A 12976-nucleotide genomic window follows, 5' to 3' on the forward strand; every position below is an offset into this window, starting at 1 on the left:
CTTTAAAATGAAAAGTAAACAGCATGCATGTCGGAAAAACTTTTAGTAAATCATCATTGATCAAGATGCATTCAAAACCATCTTTGAAATTTTAAATGTATAATTTAACAAGAGTTTTAATATTAAACTATATCTAAGTCTTCTAGCAGCTATGTAAATTCGTAAAAATTTCAATCTAATTTAACTAGTGTATTTCAATAAATAATCCAGCAAAATATTAAACATGCTCGACGCTTTTATTAATGCATTACTTTAACGTGTATTATTTATTCAAAGTTTGTTAAATACATGTTCCTACTTAGAAAATGTATTGAATGAGACGTTTTGATTTAATTAAAACCGAAGAATAATTTACATTTAAACAAGGTTTGTGATAAAGCAAATCTTAGGTTCTTACTAAATCACTTTAATCTATTTACTACATTAACATGGCACAGACTTCGCCGAAAAGATTGTTTATTCAAGAAAAGATACTAATTTAATTTAGTACAGCTTACACCTAGTAAACCAGAGGGCGTCTCTGTTCCACCATTCCATCGATTACTTTAGATTTATTATCGTTTGCGAATGTATAGCTCGCGAAAAGAATTAAAGTTATAGTGAAGTACTGCAAATAAATATTCCTTATTTTTAAAAAATAAATTTTTTTTGAAACTGTCATTTTGCTTTAAATTATTTCATATTAAATTTACGAGATAGGTAATATTTGCTCTGGGAAATATATTTAGAAAATAAAACCTTGTATCGAATTACTTGTAATAATGCCTATAATTTAAATTTTATTATCGTTTGCGAATATATTTTTCGAGACAATTTAATGTTGATGTGAATTACTGCTGATAAATAATATTATTTTTAAAAAAAACATATTTGAATTTATCTTTCTGCTTTAAACATATTTTTCCTAAATTAACTGAGCAGTTCATATATGGAAAAATAAGATCTTTAAACTAATTACGTATTCGCGATCGCAACGAACTATAGGGGGCGTTGTTGTATGAGACGCTTACCTGCGATTTCTATATGAACCGTCATTCAGTTACTCTGGAGACGTCGTTAATGTAGCGTGTAGCATTGCAACGTTCCTTCTTTAATGTGGCTTATTAAATTTAAAAAAGAAAAATGCTTGATCTTCTTTCTTGTACAACCGAAAACAAAATGGTATCTCTTTTTATTAGAGAAGGAACAATCAAAACACATCGGAAAAATATTTGTACATTAACAGAAAAAAATATGTATATTCTTATAAGAGTTAAAACCTAATGCCCGAGAAATAGTATTACTAAATTTAATGATATAACATGAAAGGCCCATTTAAACCTTACATGCTATAGTTTTAAGAATCATATTAGTTCAAAAATTAAAATGAACAAAAAGTATACATAAGCCTCATAATTTTATGAAATTTAATTTTGTAAACAGTTTTTTGACAACAATTTTTATCAAAAAATTTCAAGTTTCAATAAAAATCATTATTTAGAAACTAAGAAACGTAAAATAAAGAATGCTGACGAAACAAAAACAAAAAAAAAAGACAATTCTTTTTTGTCGCCATTTTTAGTGCTACGAATATTCGTCTTTGGGATTTGCCAAAAACAAAACAAGATGCAATTTTATTTTTTCAGGAGGGAAATATTTTACCGAAAAAACGAAAATGTACCAATTCCCACAACATAAAACTTTATCCTGGTAAACGTACGTTTTGGAAATGTTATTTCATTTGGAATCTTATTCATCAGAGTTCATATGGCGATATGATTGTTTTGAATCTATGCTAAACTCTATATCGGCTCATTTTCCCCCGAAATCCAATTAACTATTTTGATTTTAAATAAAGTGTTTTATTTTATGAATTGTCGCAAAAATTTTAAGTGTAGATTAGCGGCTCTTAAAAACCGCCAAATCTGTAGCGGCGGTGGCGTTAATACGTTAGTACCGAATTTTTATTCCATACTTTTCTGAATCATATTACTTCAAACATTGGAATATACAAGAAGTATACATAAACACATAATGTTATACCATTTAATTTTTCAAAAAAAGTATTTTAAGAACAATTTTTATCAAAAAATTATAAACTAAAAAACGGAAAATAAAGAATTCTTAGGATAAAAAAACGATTTTAAGAATTCTTTACATTGAAATAAAAACTTTCATATTGTTTCTTTTTTTATTATTCTTATAGTTCTTAATCAGACGTAAAAACCCATTCTGTAGTGTAGAGAACCATCATCAAATGAAAAAAAAATATTTACAAGCAAATTTTTTATTGTAAAAATCATTGCACTTACCTGATTTATGATTCCCGGAGAATTCCAAAATGATAAGTTCCTTGTTTGAAAACTTTATTCTCAAATAATAGATACATAGTTTATACCTTCATTACTTTTAGATAACATACTACACAGCAAAATTTTATAATTGATATGAATTTGAATATGTAGCTAAAAACAGAATAGCTGAATTCTAGTTGAACTTATTCTTACAAAATTAAAAAAAACTTACCAAGAAAACGATTTAAATTAATTAAGAATCAGCAGAAACGGCACTATTTCAAGTAACTTGGATAATTTTTTATTGTTGTTTTCCGAATTATATGGATACAGAAATATATACTATTCTATAACTATTACAATTCTGTATGTTCTGAATTCATATTTATTCACTGGAATGACGAAAGCAATGTTGACTTCACTTTAATTCGTAATGAATTGAAGACAGAAGAAATGCATTTTACCTTAATACACACATCTGTAACAGTATCCGAAATCGGAAGTCATCAGTTGCAAGTTTGTTGATAATAGAAATAAAAAATTATTGAAGAATTTTTCTTCAAATGTTTGGCGTGTTCTGTTCCTGAAAGATTTACTAATATTCTGGAGATTTTTTTCAAGTTCTTCGGCCTTTTCCTTAGGGAAATTTTGTTTCCTATTTGCTGCTAAAAAATGGCGTCTGATTCAGTCAATGACTTTGATGGAACTAAATGAAAACGTGATAAATTAATGTCCGATATTTACAGGCTCCCGCTAGACGGCGTACTCGAGCGTTGCGATCGCGAATAACAATTTGTTTAATGTAATATGACATACAATAAATTTTTCTTGGTTTTTAATATCAGGTTAAATAGTTACATGATTAATCTATTTGCTTAACATTAATATTATTTGTAATATTTTAATAAATTATTTAAAAATGTGTATAATAATAACAATTTTTATTAAATACACTGGTTATCATAAATTAAGGAAAATTCACAAAAATCGCGATAACTCAAGAAATTACACATGGAATTTTATGAAACTTACCCACAATATACAACACATAGTAAGGTATTAAACAACATAAAAAGAAATTATCAGACATTAATAGTAGTATAGAAATTAGCACATGTATAAAATAAACAAATTGGAAGTATCGGTTTGCAATAGAAAAAGTACCTTTAATATGGAATATGATTGCCTCTAGAAGCAATACAGCACAAACAGCGATGTGTGATGCTTTCAATTATGCGGTCTATCAGTTCAATAGGAAGTGAGAGCCATTGCTCTTGTAAAGCAGTTGCAAGCGTGGCAAGGGTCTGAGGGGGCGGATTGATGGCAGATACACGCCTCCCTAGAGCATCCCAAACGTGCTCGATAGGATTCAAGTCCGGGGATCGAGCTGGCCACTCCATGCGAGTAATTGTTTCCTGTTGAAGATAATCATCAACAATGCGAGCTCTGTGTGGTCTTGCATTATCGTCCTGTAACAGGAAGCAATCACCAATTGCCCCGGCATATGGGCGCACATAAGCATCAAGGATGTTGTCTCGATAAACCTGAGCATTCACGGTTCCCCTTGGAAAGACATGGAGGTATGTGCGCCCTCCTAAGGATATGCCTCCCCAAACACAGACACTGCCTCTTCCGTATGCATCTCTTTCACGGATGTTTGATGGATGATAACGGGTCCCAGGTTCTCTCCATATCAAATAACGTCTACTGTCACTTTCTAGACTAAACCTGGACTCATAAGACTCAGAGAACAGGCCTCCATTGATCTGACGTCCAGTGGACATGTTGTCGGGCCCACTGCAAACGGTCTCTCCTATGGCGTGATGAGAGCGGCACGCAAATGGCTGGTCGTCTCACATACAGACCACCTTCGTGGAGCCTTCTGCGCACAGTTGACGTTGACACCAACCTTCCGGTGGCTGCAGCAAGAGAGGATCTAAGATGTGTCGGAGTAGCGGTTCTATTCCTGCGTGCACTTAATGTCAAATATCGGTCATCGGCACTGGTCGTAACAGTTGGCCGTCCTTGACTGAACCTCCTAGATGCCGAATCTGTGGTTTGAAATTGCCTCCAAAGTCTATGAACCACAGATGGACTCACATTTAGCCATCTGGCCACTTCTGATTGACTCTGCCCTGCCTCTAGTCTCCCGATGGCTCTCCATCGTAGTTCTTCAGGCAAATGATGCCTAGAGGTCATTATTACGAATTGGCTATCTCAGATTTTCAATGTCGCAATCACAGTAAAATTTGTGTGCTTTCTCTCAAACTTGGACTTTTATGCTCCAGGCAGATGACGTAAGCCGAGTGCAGCGCCACTAATTTGCATATTGCAATTTTACTCAGCTACTCTTAGTGGACAACATATGCAAATTTTGCACGGTTTGGCTTACTTTTGAAAGAGTTATCGCTATTTTTGTGATTTTTCCTTAATTTATGATAACCAGTGTATTTAATTAATTAGTTTATCAAATTAAGAAGTTAATCATTTCATTTTCAATTGTACATATAACTATGCATTTTACTCTCGCTCTAATCAGGTTACATACCCATCAAATACAAAGCAATTCTTATTTCTTATTAGTCTCCACTGTAAGTTTTACCGAATTAATATGCTATAACTAATAAATTATATCAAAATATTATGCTAAATGATATACAAGGTATTTAAAACTGAAATTATAAGTAGTTTATCACTATCAATTGGTTTCTTTGTTTATTTTGGAACTAGTCAAAAAATGCATCAAATTTTAGAACGGTGCTCATTAAATATTTAGTCTTACTGCATCACTAGTATTAGTATTATAAATTTGTTTTTATATAAATATTGCTTCAAACAGCAAATGAAAATTATTAAGACAATGTGAATGTTTGTACTGCAGACAGTATTAAACCTATTTTGTTCTAATTGAATAGTATTTTATTCCAATAGACTCTCCCAGAACTATCTTCAAACCAATCGGTATTCGATTTCCTAATGGAAGCTTTGATCATGAGGTAAGTTAAAAATGTTTTTTTTTCCAGCATTAGATTGGAAATAAAATTTTAACCAAATGGTTTTAAGACTATTTTCTCTTACTAAATTGCAATTCGTTAAAATTTCGTTAAGAATAAATTTTACAGCCAGTGTGTCCTTAACTAAATTTTAGTCCTCAGTTTGTTAAAATTATCATTTTGATATTCTAACTTTTTAAAAATGGGAAATATTTTTCTTCCATCATAAGAGTGTTCTGTCTGCTAGAAAAGAGTTGTCCGGAACAAGCAGCTTAAATAGTATAAAATATTTTTAAGAAATTGCAATTCAATTTTCTCCTTTTTTTTGATCAGCAATTAATTCAACGTCAGAGTAACTTTTCAAATATTAATCTTTTGTGGTTGGATAATTGCTCTCAGCCACAAAAACGTGTTTACTGTTCCAGTCGTATGTGTGCTAACGGTCACCAAATCTTTTTTTTTCTTTTTTACTGACACTGGTGTCTTTTCTCAGTCGCAATTTTTTACTGTTCTATTCGTTTGTCTGATCTCAGCCACCAAAGATTATTTCACTGATCCAGTCATACGTCTGATCTCAGCGAAATAGCTTTTACTGTTCCAGTCGTACATCTGATCTCAACCCCCAAAGATTTTTTACTGATCCAGTCGTATGTCTGATCTCAACCACAAGAACGTGTTTACTGTTCCAGTCGTATGTGTGCGCACGGTCACCAAATCTTTTTTTTTTTACTGATCGTGGTGTCTTTTCTCTGCCACAAATTTTCTTTACTGTTCTAGTCTAATGTCTGATCCTAGCCACCAAAGATTATTTCACTGATCCAGTCACATATCTGATCTCAGCCAAAAAGCTTTTTTACTGCTCAAGTCAAATATCTGACCTCGGCTTCGAAAGCTTTTTTTCTCTTTTCAGCCACAAAGTCTTTTTCTACTCTTCCAGTCGCATGTCTGCTCGCGGTCACCAAATCTTTTTTTTAACTGATCCAGTTGTCGTTTTTCATCTGCAAAAGTTTTCTTGCTGTTCCAGTCGTATGTCTGCTCTGTATCACCAAAACTTTTTTACTGATCCAGTCGTATGTCTGATCTCATCCAAAAAGTTCTTTTATTGCTTAAATCGAATGTCTGCTCTCGACCATCAAAGTTGTTTTTACTGTTTCAGTTATATGTCTGATCTCAGCCACAACAGAAAAGAATTGTACTTGTAACATTGCTACTGTTTACTTAGGTTGATAAGCTTTAAAAATATATATAACTCACAATAGAGTTTGACAAGTTTTGTTTAAGTTGGATGGTATTTTTTCCCTTTCTTTCATAATTGCACAGCATATCGTGTTTCTCCAACAAAATTATAGTTTAAACTAGCATGGCTACTTAATTTTGCTTCAAAGGATTGAAAAAAATAAATAACAATCATTAATCATTTTCTTAAAATTGCGGCTGTACGTCATAGGGACATTCCGAACTATATTCATACATCAGCAATAGAGAGCACTGTCAAAAGTGGGATAAAACTTAACCTAATAGTCATAAATAATTCTAACAAACTCACAGACGTTAAAACAGAACAGTGATATTAACCTAACTGTCATGAATAATTGTTGCAAGCCTACATACGTTATTAAATTATATATATTCCTTAGTAAAAAAATGTAATTCCATATAACAATGAAGCTTTCGAAGAACAGCCGTTGGAAACTTTTCTGAACTTCACTAATTATAACAATCACATGCATACATGGCAGTAATTTTACTATCGTTACTTGTACCGCCGGTACAAGTAAAAAGTACGTACTTTTACTTGTACCTCGTTACTTTTTAAATTTAGTACTTTCGTTACTTTTTTAGGGAAAAAGTAAAAATATTTGTAACGGAAATATCCAATGAAATCGTTACTTTTTTCTAAAAGTCGGTAAGCTTTCTTTAAAAAAAAATGTGATTGCAATATATATGCATTCACAGCTTACTTCGTGTTTAAATACCTTCTGTTTCAACTTATACTGCGCATTCAATTATTTTTTACTAGCTCAAAGATCACAAAGCTATCTGAAACCCCGTGTTTGCTTTGTTTATGTTTGCGTTTTTAAAACGCGTTTCTAAAGAGTAAAACAATTTTAAATCAATGGTAATTTAAATAATAAACTAAAAATTAAAATCAATAGATAAAATTTCTTTTTCGTGCAAATCCATAAAAAGTTTAATATTAAAATTATATTTGATTTTGAAATTATATTATACGATTATATTATGAAATTATACTATGATATTCTTCCGAATTTAAAAATAAATTGATGTCCATAACTTTCAAAATTAAAAATAATTAAATAAATAACAGCAATTTTGCAAAAACATTAAAGAACATAAGAATATTACTCAATAAAATTTTAGGTTACTTTGAATTTTCGATTTCCTAGAAATGTACTTTTAAATCGTTACTTTTTTTGTTTAGTACTTGTACTTTTTACTCGTTACTTTTTAAAATAAGAACTTCTTACTTTTTACTCGTTACTTTTTTTAAAAATACTTGTACTTTTACTCGTTACTTTTTAAAAGTAACGTTGCCATATATGATCACATGTCTTAGAAATTATGTTTCCAATCTAAGAATATGCTGATTTAGAATGTTGATTAACGTTTCAAAGTCACTAATCTGCCTTAATCTCTTTCATGTCAGCAAGTTCAGTCATCCTAACATTGTCAGCTTTATCGGTGTCTGTTTCGACAAAATGCCGCGCTATATCGTCTTGGAACTTCTTCCTGGTGGAGACCTCAAATCATTCCTCAGGGAGTGTCGTCCAAGGCCAGTAAGTCCTCTCTCTTTTAATGACTCCATTTTATAGTCCATGTCCAAGAGTAACAGGTCTCCTGTTTTACGACAGACCGCAAAATGCCGTGTTGTACAACTTTCTGATTAAGCTTTTAATAGAGTTTCCTTCATTAGATAGTTAAAAGCTTGTGTTAATTAAAATGTTCCATTAAGAGAGTTACTTGAATATCTTTAGTTTTAAAATTTGTCGGATGATCTGACGAGCGTGCAAATGGCTAGCTTCGATGTAATTTTTTTCCTAAATATTCAGAAAAATCGTTTTTTTTTTCTATTTATATTTGTACCGCTGAGTTTTTAGAAGTTCGTTCAGTTAACATTTTATTTTCATTTAAAAAAGTTTTTTGACAAAAAAATTTCTTAAACTTTTTTCAAAACTCGAAATTCCACCCATCCACTTTGTGGCCAACAGCAATCGAAAATATAAAATCATTTGCATACAGTTTATATAGAAAGAAAATAACGAAATCATTATTTAAAAGGTGGGAATTTGATTCAAACCGCACATTTTGAGTAGAATTCTTCTGTTCTAACCACTGAATTGTGGGAGCACTTTTGTGTGAGATATTATTTAGTTAAGTATTAAAAACATGAATTGGATTAAACTGTCTCAAAATTTTTGATTTCATTGTTTACAATTCCAGATTCGTATTTCTTAAATTAAGAATTTTCAAATCTATTATTAGTTACCACAAATGTTGAATGACTAAAGCTACAAATTTCTATTTTAAATCAATTACATATTTTGTATACAGATAAGATATTAAGTAAAATATAGCTAAGTTATGTCATTGCACATACATTGAAAACAAATAGATTTTTATTGAAGATCAATAAAAAAGAACTATTTGTATTTTTTGTCAGTTAATTTTTTTCGCAAATATACTAAGGGTTTTTAGTAATTTCGGCGTACAAACTGGCATTTTTACTCACAGATTAATGAAGAGAAAAATCATAGGTGAGCTCAATGGATAAGCATAAAGAACTTCATTTCATTGTGAAGCATATAGAAACAACAGAACTTCACTATTTTATTTGTTTTATGCGTAAGGACAAGTCAAAATTACAAAATCCTTGACTCACACAAATCCAATTAGTTTTAATCTTTTATTAACTTAACTAACTATTATAGACACTGGTATAAACGAACGATACCGTATAACATGATCTTTGTCACCAATGCTAAGTTTTAGACAAAAATGATTACAAGAGATCTCAGTAAGTAAGTTGGTTGCTTGTTTTAGTTAATAAATCACTTCCGCAAACAAACAGTTGTTTGCCAAAAAAAACCGTGGAGGTTAGGATCGAATCCAACTGCATTATAAGGTCAGAACTGTGCAACGGCTGCCTTTATTTTTCAGCCAAACTGGAACTCAGATTATAAAACTCGCCACCAACATTGTCAGAATCTCAGGTATAGCTCGTTCACCAGGAGTTGGCACTTGGCTCCGCCTTCATCACATGGTATGCGACGATACTATTTCGCTATTTTTGGGAGAAAGTTGAGAGCAATTCTGAACAAGGTTGCTACTTGGTGATCGTATGGCAAAAATATTTATTTCGCAAACTTTATCTGCATTTTTTTTAACATTAAATATTGCATAAATTTGATGATATTTCGCACCGTGATATTTCTCCCTGTTGAGTGAATAGTTTGTCCTTTTTGAGACATTTTGCTGAGAAAACAGCAGTTTTTAAATTTAAAACATATTTAATTAGCTAGAGAAACGAAAGGTATAACAGCAAATGATAAAGTGAAGTAAGTGACTGAAAAAGAAGTCACTGTTTGTGTTCGGCGTCCGAGGAGGACACCAAACACAAACAGTGCTCTTCTGCGTCTGAGGCGGTGGAGTCAAGTTCCAACTCCTGGTCAACGAACTATAATTCTCAGTATAAGCTAAGTGTAATCTTGTTGGAAGAAATAAATTCTCGCAACACTTTCAATTGCAAAATTTTATTGTGAGCGATTTATAAAGTTAATTAGCTCCTTGAAAAAATGTAGACGCTTTTGTTGAGAAAACTAAACCTGATGACCGACTATTTGGAGTATTGTCTTCATCGTCGATACAATAGCAATGCTTCCATTTCTCTTCGAAGTGGTGTTTATCTGCTTTTTCCCGTAACCTTTTAGAAGACCTATTTGCTGAAAATCAAATACATCTTAACTATCGTACTTCTTTTCAAAAATGGAAACAAAATTATTGCCAGGAAATTTCCTGGAAGTATTAATAATAGAACATGAACGATTAGCAACAAGAATGATTAACAACGTAACTGTTTCTATAACTACTATCCTCTCTTAAACTTCTGTTTAATGATGGATTATTCTTCGAACTTAAAATTGATTTCTAAGTTTGGTTCTTGGAAGCCCGCTTTCAAATTCGATAGTTTTAATCGATATTATTTCCTTTCAAGCTCAAAATCGATTTTCTGAACTTCCTTACTGTTTTAAGAAAAATAAGATATGTCATTAGAGCCATCTGTATTGTTGCTTTCTATTCATACATTCTGAACCTAATAGAGTTTAGTCCACTACATTTACCTAAATTTCAGATAGAACTATAGTTGTTAAATATTTGAGTAGTCTTAAATGCTTGATTTTAATTTAAATGCAATAGTTTATTTATTTATTAAAAATCTAGCGTATTTTTTAATTTTTGGTTTTTAGAAAGATTGGGAATTAGAAAAATGCATTTAAAGGAAAGTTACCTTATTTAAAGTTCCACTTTTAAAGTTTACACTTTTATCTGCAACAATTCAAAGGCAATTACATTTGAAAAATTTACTTTATTTAAAAATCGTAAGTTCCACCCACGTTGTTTTCAGTGTCGTTGTTTACGTCGTTTGTTACGTCGCATTTTGTTTCTCATTCATCATCTTCAATGATGAATGAGAAATGACTGTAACAAAGTAAAATAACAAGATGAAATTGATACATTGCTGTCAACTCGTACAGGTACTATTTAGGACTGCAGACGCGGCACGATTTAGGCAACTATGTAAAGCTTTAAACAATGTAAACAATGAAACTATGTAAAACTTTATTCCAAGTCTCAAACAATAGTTAGCAAGCAAGTAGAACATGATAAAATAAGTAGCTTATGAATTGCATGATGCTTTGTATAATTTGTACATTACTTTAGTTCTGCTATATTATAACATAGGATGTTCAAAAATTACATTATAAACTGGCTCACTTAAATTAAAACATGATGCAAGTACACAGCGAATTGTTTCTTCTGCACGAATCTCCATGTGGGAAAAAAAAAACTTCCTAGTTTATCCACTATAGCATTCGCTATGCAATGCTTCTTTAGAAATCAAAGATAGTACGATTTTCTGGAGCTACGATTTAGGCAACTCTACTCTATGGCAAAAAACTTTCATTTTCTTACTTTAAAATATAGAACTATTAACAAAACACCCTACTGTTTCAAGAAAGAAAAGAAATATCGTTAGGGCCGTAAGCAATATTACTCTTTTTTTTAATTGATTTTAATCTTACGTTTAGTTCAATTATTTTTAAGCGAATGAATTTTATAGTTGTGTGCAAAATTTTTTTAATTCGTTTGGATCGCTCTCTTTACCAACTATGGGGACCATATTTTTTAGGTTGCTGCTACCCCTATATTCTGAAGGTCAGAAATCCGTATCCGTCATAAAAAGGGTATTCAGAGAAAGGGCGTTTTTGTGTCTAATTTCGAAACTCAAAAAATCGTTTACATTTATTAATTAGCATATTTTAGGCCACTCCCTCCAATCATTAAGAGTAAGTCCTAGAACGTGAAAATCCGATCATTGGGTCAAAAGTTATTCTGCGTGGTCCGTTTCTTTTGGCTCAATGTACATACGTAAAAATATATATGTGTGATCTTATTTACTGTGTGATCGACAAACTCACATTGAAAAGCATTTTCTTTGATAAACCATCTTTAGTTGAGCCGCAATGGCTCAGAGGATAGAGCGTTCGCCTTCCAATGCGGCGAACCGGGTTCGAATCCCATTGGATACGAGCTCCGCATCCGGGCTTGCACCGGCCACAGTGCTAACGTGAAATACTTTCAGTGGTAGACGGATCATGGGTTAAAGTCCCCTTGCCGTCAGGCTAACCCTGAGAGGTTATCGTGGTTTTCCTCTCCATGTAACGCAAATGCGTGTTAGCTCCGTCAAAAAGTCATCCACGAAGGCATATTTCTCCCGATACTTGATCCAGGAGTTCCCTTATCTTCGGGATTGGGTTCAAAATTACAAAGCTATGAAGTTGAACATTAATAGTCGTAAACCCTTAAAATTGGGACGGCTGTTCAACTACGGTTATTAAATATAAAACATTATTTAAAAAGAACTATCTTTAGTTTCTTCACATAATATCCACTTTATCTAATTTAAGTTTCTTTAGACTTAAAGTGCTGATGTACTTTAAGTACTGATTAAAGGATTAATCGAATCTCCAAAAACAATAATTTAGGACTTGTAAGGAGTAATACTTTTAACCTTCCGCTCTTTGCAGAATAAACAGTCAACACTGACCATCAGTGATTTACTGAAAATGGCTTTAGATGTTGCCACTGGTTGCCAATACTTAGAAGAAAACCATTTTATCCACAGGTAAATATAGAGTCGCTTTTATAACCATGCATCGTAAAAATATAACAAGGAAATATTTTATTGCCTAAGTATACGCTGCCTCTTATCATAATGGAAACTTTTAGAAGATTTGGTTTTATAGCACTTTACAGATTATGACATATCCAGAAGCTCTATATATTATGAAAAAGTACAGCATTTGCGAGCAAAACAATTTTTAGCTAAAGCTGCCTTTGATTATATCTCATAAAATACCACAAAATAGAATCATTTTATACCAATATCCTTAGAACGCAGTATTCAAA

General features: G+C 31.8%; 1 protein-coding gene across 1 annotated transcript in view; it reads left to right on the forward strand.

The window, feature by feature from the left end:
* LOC107456001 (leukocyte tyrosine kinase receptor) overlaps positions 1–12976 on the forward strand; it is a 230635-nt gene that overhangs the window by 180481 nt on the left and 37178 nt on the right. Inside the window, exons 20-22 of the mRNA XM_087166185.1 lie at positions 5205–5269; positions 7935–8064; positions 12595–12692. Of these exons, the coding sequence (XP_087022311.1) occupies positions 5205–5269; positions 7935–8064; positions 12595–12692 (293 nt within the window). The remainder of the gene's footprint in view (positions 1–5204; positions 5270–7934; positions 8065–12594; positions 12693–12976) is intronic.

The sequence above is a fragment of the Parasteatoda tepidariorum genome, chromosome 6, assembly GCF_982258835.1.
Source record: "Parasteatoda tepidariorum strain Cologne lab strain chromosome 6, Ptep-v5.0, whole genome shotgun sequence".
Lineage (NCBI taxonomy): Eukaryota > Metazoa > Arthropoda > Arachnida > Araneae > Theridiidae > Parasteatoda > Parasteatoda tepidariorum.